The 21,472-nt window shown below is 45.0% G+C and overlaps 1 protein-coding gene across 1 annotated transcript in view; it reads left to right on the top strand.

Annotated features, from left to right (window-relative positions):
* Positions 1-1,175: 1,175 nt before the first annotated feature.
* The window catches only part of ARRDC4 (arrestin domain containing 4), a 199,404-nt gene continuing 179,107 nt past the window's right edge, over positions 1,176-21,472 (top strand). The window contains exon 1 of the mRNA XM_078683142.1: positions 1,176-2,450. Within this exon, the coding sequence (XP_078539268.1) occupies positions 2,198-2,450 (253 nt within the window). The 5' untranslated portion in view covers positions 1,176-2,197. The remainder of the gene's footprint in view (positions 2,451-21,472) is intronic.

The following is a 21,472-nucleotide window of genomic DNA, read 5'->3' as shown; positions in this document are numbered from 1 at the left end:
AGAATATGTGTTCATTCGTTTAGGAGCCGTCATATTTCAATCAGAAATGTTGTCCTCACACACATCTTACCATATTGTGCCTCCTCATTCCAAATCTTTTTTTTGTGTGCAAAATATTTACTTTCTGTTCTGGTTTTATGTTTGTTAGCAATTTAAATATTGTTAACTAATGTTTGTCGCACGTGTACATCTGTACATTTGTAAGACTTTCTTCACAGGCTCATGATGGTAGCCTCTAGACTACCCGTGATTTCTCTATGCCCAGTGTCTTCTCTTTTTCGACTTTTTCCACAACTTTCCGTCTCACCCTCACTCACCCTCAACCCCTCACCCTCACACAGTGCAATAGGTCTCGGAGCATTTGAGTTAGAGCTTTTAGAAATGTTTATGGCTTTTTTTTAAAATTCTTTAGCATTGGCTACAGGAAACAAAAATGCTAAAGATTTACACAAAAACCCATAAACAATTCTAAAAGCACTAACTCTAATGCTGCGAGACCTATTGCATTTCCAATGCTTGTTTGCCTTGGCAATCTTGTTTTGATCACCACTTAACCACATGGCCAGCAGTGCCTTCCGATTGGATAGCTGTCAAAGGAAGGCGTTTCTCGGAGGCTCTGCACGTGAACGCACGGTCTTTTCATTGGTCTGAGATGCCCGAACACGCCGGGGTACGCAAGGCCAAGTTTATCTCGTGAGTCAAATTCACCAGTGGGCAAAACAAAAAAAGGACACGTGTAAGACGCACAGCCTGACTTTGTCGTCTAATTTGGTGGCCATTTTGAAAGTGTAACTTGTCCTTTACAAACAGGAAGAGAACAATATTTCCATTCCTTAACAAATCTAATAATGATCATACTCTAATTTTGTTAGTATATATTGAAATACCGGCGAAAAATGGATTATATACTTTTAACTTTTAGTTCAAAAGCTGTTGTTGATTGTTCGATTTTAATAAGTGAATATGCTCTAAATCTGAAGTGTAAACCTAAAGGTATTATGATATAGGGCAAATACATGCAGGATGACTGATCAGTTAACTGACGAAACCTTTATGGATGGTAATAAGTATTGAAGAAGAGCGCGCCCGACGTTTCACAACATTTCCTTTCTATGAGGGGGTTCTAAAGGGAATTTGTTGCGCCATATTGTTTATCTACGAATCTGATTGGCTGTGTATTTTGTAGCGAGTATACTTTGGTGTAACCCGGGACTTCATTCTCGGGGTTAAGCCAGTGTCTGACAGGCGGCGCCTCAGTGGACCTCTGTTTAGCCTGGTGCTCCAGCCAAACAAATGAGGCCCCACGTAACTCCGCATGATAAACCGAGCCGTCAGCAGCGCTGCAAGGGGTCATACACCCGCCTGAGGAGCAGCCACAGGACTTCCACTGACCCAGGACGTTCAAATTGGTCGCGCTCCTGTCAAAAGGGGATCCTCGATTGGGAGCGCAGCAGGTCCCCTTGATCTCCCTTTACAGTGCTGCGCCTGCCTATTTTCTGTGGCCTCAGCGAGGTTTTCTATTTCTATCCTAACTCATTGCTATGTGCCTACCTTTCCATTTTCTAGTTCTTTTTTATTTTCGCCCACTTCATATTTGTGTTTTAATCGCCCCAGCTTATTTCCAGTTACATTTTCAGATTCAAATTGCTTAATTATTTTCCTTGTGTGTACCCTATTTGTCCTTTTTATGTTCGAGTCCCTGTGACCCTTCATGATTCGGAACCTTTTGCTGCGGTTGAACTTATTGCTCGTCACCCGTTTGGAGCCCTTCGTCTATTCATTGCCCCGTTTCTATTTATAGCATTGTAATAATTTTAGGCTCCTTTTTCTAACTCCAGTACTTTTTGCTTTTCTGCCTTTATATTTGTTTGTAGATTGTCACTTTTTCTAACCTCATTTATAGTTTCTGCCTGCACTGATATTTTTTGCATTTCCTTCTCTTTCTTTTATATTTTCGGCGCTCCTTTTTTATGACTTTTTTATGTTTCTTTCCTATGTGGCCTTTATGTTTTAATGATCACTCCGTGCCTTATTTCTAGTTCCCACATTTTTATTCATAGAGTTCTAAATTTCATGTCTTTTTGTTTTTCTGATTATTAACCATAGCGTCATTGCACTTTTATATCTGTTGCTCTTCACTTATTTGTTGGCTGCTTGTCTCCAGCCTTTCGCTCATTCACCTTAGCTCCCACTATCCATGGTGCCCCGAGGCCATTTAAAGACCTTCACGGTCCTTTTGCTGGAGGATGAGGGGAGGTCAGGGTACGCAGAAGGCGAGTCTGTACGGGGGCAGGTGATACTAGAGCTGGGGTCTGAACTCTCTTTCTTGGCCCTTCGTATACACGCTTCTGGTGGGGCCAGGGTGAGTTTGACAGAATTCAGGCACAACAACACTGTCAACGAAGAAGAGGCAAAGTATTTGGATTTGACCGACACCCTGAAGGAAGCAGGTGAGAAAGCAAGTGGTTTCAGCTCTCATTTTGTAAGGATTTATAGTGTACTCTATTACACTCTGAAACACGTATCTGTTAAAGTCTTCACCTATTCATTGGGAGGTTTGTAACCAATCTGGTTAGTCGTGCCTTGAGCTTCCACAGGAAGGGCGTGAGATCCTTTGATTTTGTTTGGTACCTATAATTTATTAGCCACAGCTAACACAAGGCTTTTAAGCAGCTTAAGGTAATTGAGATGTATCGGTCCAACTACCTTTACCTCCTTTTAAACCCATGATAGCCTTTGGGCACATATGCCCATCTGTACATCAGTGTTTATTTTCAGACAGTGTAGTTAAAACAGCCAACAAGACTAGTTTGAGTAACATTTTATGTTAATTATAACCTGTGCTTTAATAACGTGAATCACTGAACTTTCATTATTGCTGAAAGCATGGTAAACACCTTTTACTTTGCCACTCACTTGTAATTAACATCTCTTCCAATGCCCTTTCTCAGATGGTTTCTTGTATGTCTTAGCAAAATGATATAAACTGAAGTTTGGTTTCAGAATGGGATCTGGCATTTCCATCTATCATTTGCAGACGTCTGAACGAAGTAACATGATTTGTTTGTGGCTTTATGAGTATTACATCTTTTAACACACATTTGCTTTTATGAATGCTTTGAAGTGGTTGCGAGCAAAGCGAACCCCGGAGATTAAATCCGTGTGCGTCATTTTGTAACTAAGTAACTTGTAAGCTGAAATTTAACTATTGGGGATTTGCGTTTTTTTAACTGCAAGATGGCAAGTTAAAGCATCATAGATGCTGATTTACAATTCTACCATTTAAAAGCGTGGTAGCATCACAGTTGTCTTTAAAACCACGTTAAAGATACACTAAAAATCTCAAGACAAACCAACAGATTGTAAACGATGTAAAAAAATTCTTCCCACTATCCATAGAGACCCCCGGTACATTGCATTAATTATTCAAACTGCAAGTTTTCTTTTAAACTAACACTGAGAACATTTTAATTTGTGGCAGATTTTAAAGTCTGAGCCACTAACTAAACAGATTCGATACCCCCAGCTTTTCATTTTGTATAACCTATTGAGCCGGAAATGGTACCACACTTACTTCTAAAAAACACTCTCTGGATTGCTTTTTAACTGTTCGATTAATCTGAACAGCTGTACAGAAAGTGCAATTTGCATCATTTACAAAACAGATGTAGGATCGAAGAATCAAGGTGATGAAGTCTTGGAACCTTCTAAGGGAATAATTATTTATACCAGGGTTCTCCAACCAGTAGCTCGTGAGCTATGTAGCTCTCCTGCTACCTCTGAGTAGCCCACCTGGTACATAAAAAAAACAGATTGTACAAAACTAATAATATTAGTAACTCTCAATGCATTTCATTGAACATAAGTGGCACTCTGTACAGAAAATGTTGGAGACCCCATATTTTTACAGAGGCCTACAAATTACTTCCTATAACAACTTTAGGAAAATTTTTATGACTGGCACAATTTCTAGAAGGTACACTGCAATATATTGCCCTGTTACTGTCATAAATACCATTGTGCTTTTCACCTTAAAATAACATCAACCATATACGATTGCAAGCTTGCTAATCCTTGCAAATAAGAAGGCTTGAAAAACCTCCCTGAAAACAACAAAGGAATAGGCAAAATCAAAATCCATATAAAATGACCCAATCAGATTCATTATAGTAGCCTCATGCTATTCTGACTTAACAAACGTATCATAGAAAGAAAATCAGTCAGTTCGCCCAAGGAATAATTAAAACCAGTAAGTGCAATTTTCACTGTAACAGGCAGCCTACTGTCCCATCAGGTAGACGGAGACTGTGGTCAAGGATCACCTGTTAAAAGTAGAGATCCTCTCCTAGCTGGCAGGGATTTCTCTAGTCTTTCTGATATCTTAGGCATTGTTTCTTGTCTATTAGCAGATGGAATATAAATTTGAGTGTGAAACCAGGGCACAGAAAAAGTTATCGAACTAGCAGTTTATAGGTTTTATCAAGTATTGTTTGCATTCAAAAAAAGTTGATGGATCAATCATAGTCTGTGGTACTGGTTCCTCATTACGTTCTGTTTGATAGTTGAATTAATTACCCTACAGCATGTTGTCTGGATTAAAACAAAACTTTGCACTCGGGGATTGTACACCAAGACAAAAGAAACAACCTCAAGCCACTTGTTCTGAAAACGTTGTTGATGGAGGACATTCGAACTTACTTTTCTGATTTATTTGATGGAACACTCATGAAGCTTTGAACAGCAATGGGCAAAAGTAAGGATGAATTTTGTTTAAAAGAATCAAATAACTGAAGAAGTGAGTTTCCTCTCACTTTGCCCGATGTGTGGGTACAGGTGAATGCAAAAAATTCTTTACATTAGTCAACACATTAGCTAGATGTGATCAAGCACTGCCATGTTTACGCCAGTGTGTAGACGCCCTGAGGTTTTCAGACGGCAGCTGAGTTCTTCAAGGATTCGTGGGTGCTGCAAATCATAGTAAATGGGTCCACCATGCATGCTGTCTGAGCATCGTCTTTGTGTGTGTACACTCTCCCTAACCCTCCTCCCCCGCTCCATTCAGTGATACTACATCAGTATTTCCTCAATCAAGAAGTACTGATACGAAGAGCAGGGGTGGCCTTAGGCATGTGCAAGCTGTGCACCTACACAGGGCCGCCAAACCCCAGGGGCCGCCACGCCAATATATATCCTTCATATAATAATCCTCTGAGGATGGATACATATTTGCGTGGCGGCCCCTGGCAGGGATTTGGCGGCCTCCGGCTCTGTTCCACTTCCAAACACCATGACCCCCCATCTTCACTGGCCTCCACGCCTGCGTTCCTCCGGGGGCCCCCTACCTACGCTCCCTGACCAGGGCCGCCATGAGCCTAGAGACGCCCCTGCTCAGAGGGTCTCTTTGGAAAATGATAGGAAATTGTGGCAGACTTTACCACTCACGAGGTCTCCAGAGGCACCCATGTTGACAGACTCTAAAAGCTGTGCTGCTGCATATTGTGGACTCCACAGAAGAGCTCCTATAGTAAGGCACTGACTCCACAGACCAAGCAGGTGGAGTGTTGACAGTGGTGATGTGATTGTAGCGATTCACAGGTAGAAAAAGTAGTTACAAATGCAGTAGGTTTGTCCTTGCCATGTCTCTTCTGCAAAACCTAGTCATTGGCAAAGTAATGTAATCACAAATGTTGTCCTCACACAGTACTGAACATTAACTGCCCCTCGCAGTAACATTACGAACCATTAGAGTTACAAGCAATAGTGACCCAACTTGTCAGTGAACTGCTTCCCTCCCAACCGAGGTCCGCCTGGTAGCTGCTGCCCATGCAGGTCCACTGACCCTTGCTGGTTGGTGTTCAAGGCCCTCCTCCACCCACAGGCATCAACCTGCGCCTCATCCTTGGTGGGCTAGTGGGGAGCATCTCTTCTCTGCTGCTGGTCTGCCTTCTGTCCTTGTGCCTCTGCCTCTGTTTTAGGTCGAGCCTACAGCACGCATGCACTGTTGCTAGACCTGCTGTAATCTCTCTATAAGGCGTGTATCCCGCCTTTTGCTTCAATTCTCTCACTCCTGTGTCACTTATATTTCCTAGGTCCTTATTCGTGGTGCTTCCAATGCTTCACTTCCGGTTTCATAGTGCGGTAGCACTTACCAACTACAGTTTTCTTATGCGGTAGTTGTATATGTGTTTATTTAGGGACTACTTGTTTAAACGTGCAAACTACACCTATTGGCTTTGCCAGTGTTTTTTGTGCTGCTTACCTCACAGATTCATTGTAGCCTCGGGGGGAACCTTTGTTTCGCATCCCTCCTTACGCTTCGTGTGGCTTTGTCGTTGTTCTATAGCTTTGTAAATATGCTAATTTCCCCTCCCCCGCTGCACCGAAGCCCGCAAGGCAGGCACTTTCTTAATGTCGCGCTATAACTTTGTATATATGCTCGCTCCCCCTGCACCAAAGGCCGCCAGGCAGGTGCTGTCTTAATTTACACAATCAGGTTTCATTTATATAGAATACTTAATTCTGGCGGGTGTGCATGGCTCACCCAACTCCTTTTTTTTTTTCCCTTTACATTCTTAATAATTGCGGCCATGCTTGTTGTTGCGCGCGGCTCAACCAACTCTTTTTTTTTTTTTTATTTAAATTTACAAATAAACACAGCCTTGAATGTTCTGGAATGTGCACTTCGGGCTGGTTCCTCGCCTTCCGCCATGACATCAGGTTTCTGGCCGGCAAGGGGGTTAACTTTCCAGTGTCTTTGGGTACAGTAAGAGGAGTTTTCCATTCCCAATGCAAAAGGCCTGCTGGGCACAGCCCCTGCCTGCGAGGTGAGCCAAGTGCCAGGGATTATTTGGGATAAACTGTTTTTTTTTTTGGGAACCAGCGCCACCGTGTGAACAGCAGGACTGCGGATGGAGATGCTGCAGAAGGAATATCGGCTCTGCATGTCCCTCAGCATGGAGGAGGTAAGGTAGCGCCTCTAACGTAGCAGTGTGGGTTAGCCGCTCTTGCTGAGATCCTTGAGCAAGTCATTTTGTTTTTAATCCACCTGCAGCGACTTAGCCTTTCATCCTTACGAGGAGGAGGGATGGCCTTTAGTAATGGTGGCCAAGATGCATCAAGCAATCGAGTAGCATGTCTGAGGCTCTTAAAATCCTAGGTCCCAAGTAAAATTAACTATCCTTGCGCTACTTTTCATTCTTTCAAGAGCAATGAACCCCTTCACTGCGGCGGCTATTCCGCGCAGTGCTAAGGGGGCGCGGCGGCCGCGCGGCGTGCGCATGCTGGTGACGGAACCGCTCCGTCAACAGCCGCGGTTGCGCTGTGCGCATGACGGAGCGGTTCAGTCACGGCCCCGCCCGCTCAATGGAACGCTCAGCGCAGGTGCGGAATCCGCTCCGCGCAGGCGTGCCGAGCGGGCCGTGACGGAACCGCTCGGACATCAGCACAGCGCGATCGCAGCTGATGACGGAGTGGTTCTTTCACCAGCAGGGGAGGGGTTAAATGAGTACATTCAACTGGATTAAACTAAACACCTGTTCTTTACAGTGTTTGAAGCATGCTTTAGTGCTCTGCATATTAAACCCTACATCTGCACTGAAGCCAGCTCGTCTACCAGTATCCAGTTGAGCTGCTGACAAGCTTTCACAACTACCTTTCTTTCACTCGCACATCTAGCCAAGCACGGGCTGATGCGTCACTGTTGCAGGTGTTCCACATTGAACGGGAATTATGCGAGCTGCTCCGATTTGCACCTCTCTGTGTGCCTGAGATGGTGTTTACAAATGAGCCTCGAGCACTGACATTTGCCCCATGTCAGATATGCATAGTTTGTTCACGTCTGTTTTTCTCGATGTATCCTGGTACTTGTAGGTTTATGTATCCAGCAGCTTAAATTCCCCGGAAGTTGTTATTCATTTGTAGTCTATGACTGAATTTTTGAACGGAGATTTCATTTACAGAAAGTTCGACTTGTGTTAGCTTGACGATTGTGGCTCAAGGAGATGGCCCTTTTATTAATACCATCCCACTTCAGCAATGCTGTGTGATCTTGGACAAAACACTTTACCTGTTCTACAGATCCCATACCTGGTTAAATCGGTGATGTTTGGAAAAGAGCTAAAAATCAGTTTACGTGCTATTGAAATGACTGCCCATGACATGGAGTCACTTTGGAGCTATTTGTGCAACATCTGCAGGAATTCTCAGCTTTTTAGTCAACAGCTCTCTGCATGTTTGGGCCTGTCAGCCCCACAGACAGACATAACTAGAAAGGTAAGTATCTTAAGTTCCATAATGTAGTTGCTGGTGGATAGGAAGTCCGGACCCGACAAAGGTGCCCCACATGAGATGGGGATACATTTAGGGACGCCATATACATGCTGTGCAAGCCATGCGCTGCACCTGCGAAAGGCACGTTTGTGCTGGTTCATGAGTATCCATGTTCAGTGTGAGGTGAGCAATGTGCATGCATCAGCTGCAGACCTGGTGGTGTCTTCAGATGTACCATGGACGTTCTGACTTCAAGAATTACTGGTTGCTGCATTTGGACATAAATAGCCACCATTCGTGTTTAAAAAGTCTATGTTGCTGTATTTGCACATTTGTGTTTGAAAAAGTACAGGTTGTTGCATTAGCACATGAATATTCACCATTCGTGTTTGGTTATTGCTGTTGAACAAACAGCAGTATATTTCACAAACCAAGAGAACTGACTCTGCTTTTGAGCTTATGGATGCCTTGCTTTCATGTCGCCCAAACTATATGTATTATATGAGATTAGTGCATGGTTATCCAACATGCCCAACCAGTAAGAATCAAGCAGCATACAAGGGACAATCCTTTTCAATAAAACAGAGACTCGGTCTGGGGCAGGAGGGGAGCCTGGAGGTGGGGATGCCTCAGGGGCAGAATCTAACAAGCATTTGCAATGCAATAGGTCTCGCATTTGCAAGTTTAATCTATTGGCATTGTAAATAACAATGCCTATTATTTATGTGTTTTGAAAACCTGAAAGCACTACCTACTGGTCCTAAAAACACATAGATAAAAGACATTGTCATTTACAATGCCAATAGCTCGATCTCTCGCAAATGCGAGACCTATTGCATTGCAAATGCTTTTTCCTTTTGCACTTTTTCCTTTTTTCTCCATTCCTCTTTTTCACACTTTTTCTGTTCTTCATTGCTCTTTTTCCCCCTTTTCCTGCTCTTTATTGCTCTTTTTTAACCTTTTCGCGTTGTGCCCCTGCCAGACCCCACGGCCCGCTCCTTTCCTGAGCCACGCTTTCTGCCTCCCAGCTGTCCAGCCCTCCCCCTCACAGTACCTAATGACGGTCACTGCATGGCTGTGCCACCGGCACGCCAAAGGCAAGCCTGTCTGCGCCTGGACCGCACTCAACGCCATGGATCCTGGTTCTCGGACCTTCCAACGGTATGACCCAAGCACCTTTCTCGCCCTCAACACCAGACAACATACCGCCTGCCACCTCGCATCGCCGAAGGAAACCCAAGGACCTTTATCCTGCCGCAGCTGCACCCTTGCCCACCTCCGCACTCCACCTCCTCCTGCCGCCCAGCCAATCCACAACGCACCCAACGGCTCAGCTGCATCCTCCTCAACACATGCTCCCTCCACAAACACACCACAGAAATCTGGGACCTCCTTGACTACGTCACCCCCGACATCACCTTCCTCACGGAAACCTGGAAAAACTCCAGCTCTGGCCCGGACATAGCCATTGCTATCCCGACGTCTACAACATTATCTGCAAGGATCGCACCAACCAACCAGGAGGAGGAATCGGCATCGTCCACAATAAATCCCTCCTCCTGACTTCCCACTCGGACGACATCACCTCGGCAACCATGGAATATCTCCACTTCCATGTCAAGACCAACACCATCCTCTGTAAGACCCTCTTTACATAACACAGGGACCTTGCCTCCACCTTCACCGATTCCATCATTGACTTTTTTGTACCCCAGGTTCTTGCATCCACTGATTACATCCTATTTGGCGACCTCAATGTCCACCTGGGCAACCCCAATGACCAGAACACTGCATCCCTCCTGGAGAACCTCGCCAACATCAGACTCAACCAATTAGTTACCTTTCCGACTCACACAGCGGGACACACCCTAGATCCCGTCTTCTCACCCAGTGAAAACATCACCTACAGCCACCCCTATGAACTCCTCTGGACCAACTACCACTGTGTTAATTTTACCTTCAGCAAACCCACCATACATCCCCGCATCCACCGCCTCCCTGCCGCAACTGGAACAAGGTCTTTGAATAACATCTCACTGCCTCGCACAGCACTACTATACCACCTTCATCCACAGACTTCAATACCTCAGCATGCAACCTCCACCGATGGATCTCCAACTGCTCCGATGCGCTGGTGCCCCTCAAGACTGCACCCGGCAAGCAACACTCCAACCCAACCGGTTCACTCCTGCCTTCCACAAGTCCAGACCCCCTGTAGTCGGCTCAACAAGAGCTGGAGGGAGAACAAAACCCCTGAAACCCATGCAGCCTTCAAAGCCTCCATCACCGCACTCCACACCCTCCTCAAAACCGCTAAGAAAACGGCTCTTCAATTCAGAATCAACGCCTATGCACACAACAGCAAAGAGCTCTTCAAGGAGTTTGCCAAACCCCACAGTGAGACCACAGAAATCCCACCCTCCCAAGACCTCTGCAACAAACTCTGCACCTACCTAACATAATTCACTCCGAAGCCTCCTCAGACCACTGTCCGCACCACATCTTCCACAGAGCAGCCACCACCATCACCCCCGAACTACGCAGCACCATCAACTGCTCCATCGAGACCCCCAACTTCCCCGACGACTGGAAACACGCCGAGATCAACTACTTGCTAAAGAAACTGTCCGCTGACCCAACAGGCCTCAAGAATTTTAGACCCATCTCCCTGCTCCCCTTCCCAGCCAAGGTCATCGAGAAAGCCATCACTCTTGGACTTCAATGAAGCCAACCACGTCCTGGACTCCTCTCAATCCAGCTTCCGAATCAACCACAGCACTGAGACCGCCCTCCTCTCTGCCACTGGTGACATCCGCTTCCTCCTCGACTGGGGAGAAACAGTAGCCTTCATTCTTCTCAACCTCTCGGCCGCCTTCGGCACGCCTCTCACCGCACCCTAATCACCATACTTCACGACTCCGGCATCAGCGACAAAGCCCATGACTGGATCCGCGCCTTTATCACCGGTAGAACACAGCCGAATTTCTCTGTTCCTCTGGGAACCCCCAGAGATCAGCTTCAGAGAGCCTCAGGGCTCCTCCCACAAGCTGACCCTCTTCAACATCTCCATGACCCTGCTCGCACCCATCGTCAAGAGCCAAGGGCTCAACATAGTTTCCTACACTGATGGCACCCAGCTGATCCTCTCCCTCACCAGCGAGTGTCCCATCGCCAGGGACAACTTTCACAATGGGGTGAATGCCGTCGCCAACTGGATGAGACAGCTGCCTAAAGCTCAACTCGGACAAGACGGAAGTCCTTATCGTAGGGCCCAACACCTCTGCTTGGGAAGAATCCTGGTGACCCGCCAAGCTAGGACCCGCCTCCCCACCCCCATGGACGACACACGAAACCTCAGCATCATACTGGACTCATCGCTCACCATGAACCACCAGATCAACGCAGTTTCTTCATCATGTTTTTACACTCTTTGCCTGCTTTGGAAGACCTTCAGATGGATCCCCACTGAGTCCAGGAAGATGGTCACCCACACACTCATCAGCAGCAGATTCGACTACTGCAACACACACTGCCGGCATCACCCAGAAACTCCTTATGAAATTCAGAACGTGCAGAACACTGCAGCCAGACTGATCCTCAACATCCCCGCCTCAGCCACATCTCTGAACACCTACAAGAACTCCACTGGCTCCCAGTCAACAAAAGAATTGCCTTCAAGTTCCTCACACATGCCTACAAAGCCCTCCACGATGCCGGACCAGCATACCTGAACAACCGCCTCATATTCTACATACCCACCAGACACTTCATTTCCACCAACTGGCCCTAGCCACTGTGCCTTGGATCAGCAAGACCGGAGCTCACTGCAAAAACCTTGAACACCATACCTCTCCACCTCAGGCTATCCCCGTCGCTGAAACAATTCAGGGAGGATCTCAAGACCTGACTCTTCGAATGCACCTCAACACCCAGTCGGACCTTCAATACCCCCTCTCCCCCCCTCCCCCACACAGCGCCTTGAGACCCTCATGGGTGAGTAGCCGTGTTTAACAAGTATTGGTTAATTGATTAATTCAACACAGCAATTGCCATTTATCATCCCAGACAGTAACAAGCAGTGAGGGCCTCATATTAATGTCCCATACACATAGGCTGCAGGGACTGCATCTCTAACAGGTTCTGGTGGTCAGTACGGCAGCCCCAGCCTGTAATCGCAGAACAACACCTTACCCTGGACTCTAATGGATTTTCACCAGCCAATGGAGCTGTCACTGGCCACAGTTTGTTTGTCCCTACGCCCCCCAGCCTTACTCAGAAGGGCATGGTGCACTGTGGTGGTACTGCGCCAAGTGCTCAGCCATCATAAGGGTCACAGTCGCTGTGCACTGACTGCTGGAGTAAGAGACCGAGTCAAATACCTGCACTACAATGGCAAGGTCTTAGACTCTGTTCGGTGAGACTGCCTCTGCTGACCGACCCAATTCTGGCACCATGACCATAGGTATAGTGGCTGAGCCTGACCTGCAGTTTCAAGGCCAAGGCTGCCTTTTTCTTACTTTGATACAAACTACAATTGGTCCCAACGGACATATTTTAAGTTAAATATTCAATAGTGCCCAAAAATTAATAACACACCCTTAAAATAAATAAATTCACAATTGTATGTTGCGTTTGGATAATAAGTAAATTTGTACAATACACTTTTATAATATAGTTGCTCAATGGTGAGTGAAAAGAAGGTGCTTGGGAGAGCGCTCATGAGTAGATAAGGAAAAGTCGGGAATTAAAGTGCCAATATACATGATATTTGCAAACATTTAAATAGATGCCTGGCTGGAACTTATTTGAATATTTATAATCCAAAATTATAAGATACACCATATGTTTTCATGTTATCTAGACTTGGACAATATTCTCAGAACAGGTGGATTTGGTTGAAAATGTCGACTTTTTGCAAGAAGCCGCTCCTCCTGCTGACCCGGAAGAGAAGCCCCACAGCTGCGTAAAAAGTGACTACTGGAATTGCGACGTGGGATACTCCAAACCCCAGGATCCTTTGCTGCGGATGCGGAAGGAGGCGGGCCCACACAGCCACCTGGCACTATATAGCGCTTTCAGCTGTTCCACTGCATGAGAAAGAGACTGTGACGTTGGAGACTCTAAGCCCCAACATCATTTGGTGTTTGCTGCCTGAGGGGGGGGGGGGGAAGACAGGCCCAAAACCACCTTGCACTCTGTAGCACTTTCAGCTGTCTTGCTGCAAAGGAGAGAGACTGCAACATTGTGGATTTCAAGCTCACTTAACCTATTGCTCATAGGGCTACTGACATTTCCACAGAACAGCCTGTCCATCATGGAAATTTCACTCCTCTGGAGCCTAGTTAGGTACTCATACTCCTCGAACCAATAGTCGTTTGTAACAAAAGATTTTCTCCTTTAGCCGACCTTGATCCTCCAACGTTGTCAGCAGTTAGCTCAGATGTAGCTAAAGATGTGGAGAGTAATATAGGTAAAAACATTTCTAGATAATAAAGTATTACTAGAAATGATATGTGATCTCAAAACTGAAATTCTATAGCTTAAAGATATGGTCAAGTCACTAACAGCAATGACCCATAGGACATCTACACATGGTACTGATAATCCTACTTGTTAAAGGACAGGGAGCTTATGCACAAACCCATCTCTGAGGCCTGAGTGAGAGCCAAACTCTGGCTGTGTTTAATGCTACTAATAGTGGCATTGAGGCAGATGTTTTGGCACCAATGTCTTGCCTGCCCCTGCCCAATCAGCAGGGATTAAATAAACACCAATTGTATTTGAGTAATACTGCTCATATGAGTGTTACCCTGTGTAAGAGCTCAATTCCGCGCCCAGATTGCCTGTCCAATCACTTACCCTCTACCACCCATTCAAGAGCCCCCATATGGTGACCCTCCACCCCAAAAATGAAAAAGATTCATTGCCTTGCGAACATACTGATAGGATCTGCAAAAATCTACCACCAGCAATAGTTTTTATGACTAATATCCCCAAACTTTCTCTTGGCTCAAGAGGGATTGAGGACTCAATGGTAAACAGGGTAATCCACTAGATAAGGGCTTTACAAATGTTACAATGTTATTTGCTCAGACATGCTAAAAGACACTTGTCCCTCTACCCCAATTGAGGATTAAGGCACTATAAAATTGCAATATGATTAAGCGAAGGTTGATTGACTACTACAATTCGGTCTTCAGAACAGATGAAGGATTAAAAGAAGAGAGAACTGCGATAGACACACCAACAAGGAAGCCTTCTCACTATGCCAGTCATGAACATGAAATCCTCACTATCACAAGGCTGTTATCCCACATGGAGTGGACCAAGGTGTCACTGGCCGCCAATAGATCAAGAAGGATCATAGTGCTGCCACTTCCATTGTCCTTCTTCATCCTGAGATACTCCAGGGTGGCAAGGAAAGCCGACTTGATACTGTAAACAGGTCTTAACCCCTGCCTGCTATCTGTCAAGCCTCTCCATAAATTTGAGATATAAGTTTGTATCATACATTTTCTCATGTTTGTCAGTGTGTTTCTTCCACTGTAAAGTAGCTGTAGCTGTTTAAATAAAAATCTGAGTCTTAGTTATAGGCAAAGTGATCCATTATTTACATGAGTGATGTTGCTCTATTTATCCGTTGACAACCTTAATGCCATATTTCATACTGCTTTGAAGGTCTGATGCAAGTAGTTTTATATGCTTGTTTGTAAAGAATTACATAACAGCAGTGTTGTAATTAATCTCCCAAATGGTATGTCCCATCCACCCCTTTCCCCATGACCCTGTTGGTATGCCCCACCCTGAAGCTTGCCATGGAATGTTGAGACACTCTCCAGTGAGGAGAGTGGATGGTTAATAAACAGACCTGCTTTCATCTTATTTTGGTCTCTGGAGATTTGTACTTCTAACACTGGCGACGGACTGCGCAGGGGGAAGAAGTTAACCATCTCCCCTTTGAGTACTCTCTCCACACACACACACAAGAGTTTAGGTAGCCTTGTGTAGGAAGAAAGAATCTGAAAAGAACTCTTTGGAAGTGTCAGTGATCCAGGGAACTACGCTGGATGAATAAGTATTCGGAAGTCAAGGAGGAAGCGGTTGGAATAAGTGACAGGGAAGTACGTGTACGGGAGGTGAGAGCCAACCTACTTCTGTGGCGTGGTGCTAAGCTTTGTGGTGCGATATTTGCCAGCTGTCATCCGTCCAAGTGTGAACCTTTGTATGCTGTGGATGATTGAAGTGAGGAACTGACGCGCGGTTAGCCCCGTGACTACTAATCGGGCTGGGCGTGTGAATTAGCTGCAAAAGGATTTGTTTCCGGGATTATCTTGTGAAGGATAAGACTGTTCAAGAAGTCCTCCTGTTCGTTTATGAGCAACTGTGACTGCCTGGACTTACAGGTCATAAATACACTTTTGACTGCATGTCGGGTTTGGGCATGGAAGGGCTGACCGAGTGCTCTGTTATGTGTTCCCTTGGTGAAGTAGTAATATAACCAGAGCCTACCTATGCCTTTGTGCCTCTCGTCTGTCCGGCATAGTAGTTGACGCCTGCGGGTACATCGGAGCCTGTATCTGTACCAGTGTGATGCCGTACCGGGTCCTGCTGTCTCGGAGTGCCTGCGGTTGCTGGTGTCTTTATGAACTTGGGGCAAGCCATATCGTCGATGGAATGAGTGAAGGCTGACACGATTCGAGGTGTCCCGCTGTTGTGTGGATCTGGATCTGGATCTGGATAGCCTGTTGTCTCTGCGCCTTGTGGAGACCCGGGGGCCGGGCACACGAAGATTCCTGTCAGCGTCTCTGAGCTTTCTCTAGCCGGATATCTGGGGCGTTCCCCGGCGCACCAACAGCTGAGGGCCGGTATTTGTGTGAAATCATTAACTCTTCACGAACAAGGAACGCTGCCTCCTGCCTGGTACTGTTGCTTTGCGGGCACATCCTAAGCTACATAAGTAATGTACTTTTTAATTTATATATAAATGGTCTTGAGGAGCATCTTTTAACAACTGATACGGACTACCCTTACATAGGGAAAAAGGGCGTCCCTGTTCTGCTTTATGCAGATGACGCCGTTCTTATCTCCAGAACTGCACTAGGTCTCCAGAAATTGTTAGATTCCTTTCTCCAATTTATGAATTTGCGGGGTTTGAGTATCAACAATTCAAAATCTTTTGTTATGAAGGTAGGCTCTGGATCAAAAAAGTCCTACCCCTTTTTTATCAACGGGGGGAAAATACCAACAACAAAAACCTTCTCATACTTAGGAGTATTGTTTGATTCTAAACTCACATGGGGACCCGCAATAAGTAAAAAGAAAGATGAACTAATAAGGACCAACGCTGGAATAATGGACTTTGCGCGCAAAATGGGCAACACACCAGTAGTCGCCCTGATGAAATTATATCAAGCTAAAAGTATTGCAGTCGCAAGTTACGGAAGCGAACTCTGGGGCTTTGCCCCTGTGGGCGTCCTTACAACTGTTGAAAACAACTTTTTAAAACAGGTCCTGTGTCTACCAAAGTGTACCGCTAATTTTTCCACCCATGAGGAACTGGGCATGCCACACATAGGGGATAAGATCGCTGTAAACCCTTTGCTCTGTTGGCTTAAATGTTGGCTGAATGACGAAATACCATTAACCCATAATATCCTCCTCGAAGCACTAACTTGGGAAGGGAAATTCAAGATACCCTGGCTAAAATACATCAGAAACTGCCTTCAAGATCTAGGCAGGCTGGATCTCTTTTTAACACCTCAGCAAGTATCCAAGCTTGATGTAATATATGTAAAAGATACTTTCTTGCTGAATAGACAGCTTGCTAGGGAAGACACCGAACTGAAAAAGGATAGTGTTATGAGACATGTTTTAATTACAACAAGTATACAAACTGAACCATACCTATCCTGGCCTACCTCCAGATATGAACGCTTCCTATTGAGTAGATTTCGTTTTGGTTTATTTCATTTGATGCTAGCCGTACCGAGTGGAGCCCATAGAGGGACAGTGTTGCCATCTTGCGGCTGCGACAATAAGTCTCCGCAAGACATGGCACACTTTTTATTTATATGCTCATTTTACGAGACCCCGCGGAAAATGTTTTTAAAACCTTTGCTTAAAAAATTGAACTTTGTGCAAATAATGCCAGCACTACTATATCTTCAAATGCTGCACGGTGATTGCACTCTTTTTATATATAACTTTTTAAAAACAGCCCTGAAATTCAGAAAAAGTATGGAAGGCTGACTCCTAACCGAACTATTTTACCCCCTTAAATAAGTCTCTGATGAAATATATATATACAACTGACCGTGATATCATGTACTTTTCTATGATTATCTGACGTATTGATCCTTTTTAACATGTTTTGTATATATATGTATTTTAATGCACTTTTATGACTGTATTTCACGCAGTCGAATAAAGAATTTTGAATTGAATTGAAGTAATGTACTGACTCTGTCCCAAGCCACATTCAATGGTTGACATCGAACAGGGAGGGGGAAGCCAGTAAATCTCTCGGGATTATCTCATTTGGCAAGGAATTTCCTGTTGATAGATTTTTTTTTTCCTTATTGTTATTCTATTTGCTATTGTGAAACCCTATAAGTGTCTCCTGGTTATTCAATTGTCTTCTGCTGGAGTGTCACCTAGAATATTGTTTGGTTTTTTTTCCTTTGTGAAAAGTCAAGCATGGCAGCAGCAAGTATGAGCCAACCCCCACCCTTTTTGAATGAGATATGGGAACCAGAAATCAGCTGGAAGGAGTGGGTGAAACTATTTGAATCATATTTGATAGCTGTGGGTGGTGAAAAGTACAAGCGAGAAAGGAAAAAACACATTCTATTACACAACTTAGGTAGGCAAGGGCGAAAAGTATACGAATCTCTTCCAATGCTAGAACAGGAGGGTGAGGATGAAACAGGTGTAGATGTATATGAGCAAACTATGGAGAAATTATAAAAACATTTTGGGGACAAGATAAATGTTGTGTTGGAGCGCCATAAGTTTTTCAAAAGATGTCAGGGTAAGCAAGAATCCGTGCAAAATTTCATTGCTGCATTGTGGGGTTTAACACAGCTATGCGAGTTTGGTAACTTAACTGATTCCCTTATAAGAGATCAACTTGTAAGGTGTACCAATAACCCACGCATTCAAGAAAAGTTACTTGCAAAAAACCCAGGGTTAAGAGAAGCCATTGAAATAGCTAAATCTGTAGAACACACAACTAGATGTATCAAGGAGATGAGAACCAATGGAGAGGAAGTAGCTTCTATAAAAGATGAAGAGGATTGTAATGAAGTATGTAAGGTCAGGTCAAAAGACAATTACGGAGTTCGAGGAGATCAAAAGGAGAATGGTCCTAAGTGCTACAGGTGTGGCAGCAATAACCATTTTGCGACCTTTTACCAGTGCCCTGCCAGGTTTGTTACGTGTAAAAAAATTAATAGGAGAGGGCATTTCGCGAGAGTATGTAGAGATGGTGAACAACACACAAGAATAGATGGTAGGAGTACGGAAAAAAATGCAGCCAGGGAAGTAAAGTGCATAGAACCTAGAAGCGGGAAAATAATTTTGCAGGTAAAAGACATTGATGGTACTGTAAATGCAATTTACCCTAAATGTGATGTCTTCCTCGATGGCCAATGTGTAGAAATGTATGCAGATTCATGCTCGCCTTACACCTTACTGAACCATGGTGATTTTGTGTCCATGAGAAATTGTAATGTGAAACAGTTAAAAATGCCTGACATTTCTCCCACAGGGTATAACAAAGGTAAAATACCGTTAGTGGGCATGAAAAATGTTCATCTACGCTTTAAAGACAGGGAGACTTTTGGTCCAGTGTATGTAGTGGAATCAGGATCCAACCTACTGGGATGGGTTCACCAAAAAGAGTTGGGTATCATCCTAGATCCCAATAGTGCTGAGCAGGTTTTACTCACTGACAGGTCCCAAGAAAGTGAAAACATTTGTGATGAATTTGGGAAATTATTCAGGGACGAGCTTTGTTGCCTACACATGTTCCAACACAGAATCAAGTTGAAACATAACGCAAGACCAGTTGTACATAGACTATGCCCCGTACCCCTCAAGTTGAAGGTACCACTAGAAGAGGAGTTGCGCAAACTTTGCGAGTTGGATATAATTCAACCTGTAACCTGCACTGAGTGGTTGGCTCCTATTGTCATCGCAGCCAAGGCCAGTGGGGAAGGCGTTCGTCTTTGTGTGGACTTGCGCAGCCTCAACGATAATATATGGGTCGAGAGACATCCCTTGCCTATAATTAACGAGATGCTGAGCACCATGGGTCCAGCTAAATACTTCAGTGTGATAGATCTGTCCATGGCATATCACCAAATTGAACTCCATCCAGAATCAAGGCCCCTCACGGCGTTCATCACCCCATCAGGAGCTTTCATGTTCAAACGGATGTCCTTCGGCCTAGCGTCTGCAGCAGCCATTTTCCAGAAAGCGATGCAGAAAATACTGGAAGGAGTAAAGAACACCATGTGTTTCCAGGACGACATCCTCGTGTATGGGCAAACCGAGGAAGAACATGATGGGGTCGCGAGACAGGTGTTCAGCAGACTTATGGAGGCCGGCCTGACTGTGAAGAAGGAGAAATGTAAAATAAAAGTGAAGGAAGTAGAGTACTTAGGCCACAAGATCATAGAAGATGGTTTCAGACCGAAGGGCAGTTTAATTCAAGCTGTGATGGAAGCACCTAGTCCCAAGAACAAAGAAGAACTAACGTCCTTCTTAGGACTTTTAGAGTATATGTCAAAATACGTGGAAAATTTTGCGGCCAAGTGTGAGCCCATGAGGGAATTAATGAAGAAAAACAAGGATTTCCAATGGAACAAAGAACATGATGCTGTGGTTAAATCGCTTAAAGAGGAATTGGTATCCTCCCCAGCATTAGGAACATTTGATGCATCAAAGAAAACCACCCTAGCCACAGATGCTTCTAACAAGGGCCTGGGTGCAACACTCATACAAAAAAACGGTAAAGAGGAGAAAATCATTGCGTTTGCATCCCGGAGTCTCACAAACCCAGAACGTAACTACTCCGTCATTGAAAGGGAGGCCCTGGCCTGTTTCTGGGCTGTCAGACATTTCAAGTTTTTCTTGTGGGGTTTAAGGTTCTCCATCCGAACCGATCATAAACCCCTCACCTTCATCTTTTCCGTGAAGGGATTAGAGAATTGTACACCTCGCATCAGCAGGTGGATCCTAGGGCTGGAACACTATAATTTCAAAGTGGAGTATGTGCCAGGAAAGGAAAATAAGATCGCGGATTTCCTGTCAAGGTCACCATTGCTGGAGATGGAGGAAAAAGAAGAAGCACTCGACAGTCCTATCCTAATGACAGAAATACCTGCTATCACGGAAGAGGAATGGGAAAAAGAGGCAAAAGATGACAAAGAAATAGGTGTGCTGAAGGAGTACATGGAAAATGGATGGCCAAGCAAAAAAATGAACTCGAAGCTAGCGTTGAAGAGTTTTGGGGAGTGAGAAATGAGCTAAGTTTCATAAAAGGCAGAATCTATCGTAGTCACAGAGTGATTCCTCCCAAAGGCCTCAGGAAGAAGGTCATCGACTTGGCACATGAAGGTCACCTAGGGCGCAGCCTTACTAAAGCCAGAGTCCGATCCAGTTTTTGGTTTCCCAGGATGGATGCCATGGCCGAACAAGCCGTTAAGGATTGTGGGGCGTGCGCTAAAAGCGACAAGTCAAAAGCAGTACAGAAAGCACCATTATCTCCAGTGGAAGTGCCAACCAAACCATGGAGCAAGCTGGCCATGGACATTATCGGGCCTATGCAAGAACTGGGAGAGAGGAGAAGATTCTTGCTGGTGTTAATCGATTATACAACCCATTGGATCAAACACAAGTTTGTCCACTCCGTCATCATAAGGACTGTGATTGAGTTTTTGAATGGAGTGTTTGTTGAAGAGGGCATTCCAGTGACTTTGGTAACAGATGACGGAGTGCAATTTTTCTCGGAAGAGATGCGTGCATTTCTCCAGGGTTTGGACATCAAACATGAGACCACTGCCCTATATTGCCCTAAAGCCAATGGTTTAGTCGAACGAGCAAACAGAATCATAAAGGAACATATTCAATTGGCGGCAACCAACGGGCATGATATAGAAGTGTTCGTTAGAAGGTGCCTGTGGGCGTATCACACCTCCCC

Source organism: Lissotriton helveticus, chromosome 3_1 (assembly GCF_964261635.1).
Source record: "Lissotriton helveticus chromosome 3_1, aLisHel1.1, whole genome shotgun sequence".
NCBI classification, from domain to species: domain Eukaryota; kingdom Metazoa; phylum Chordata; class Amphibia; order Caudata; family Salamandridae; genus Lissotriton; species Lissotriton helveticus.
This window is presented reverse-complemented; position numbering and strand designations above follow the sequence as displayed.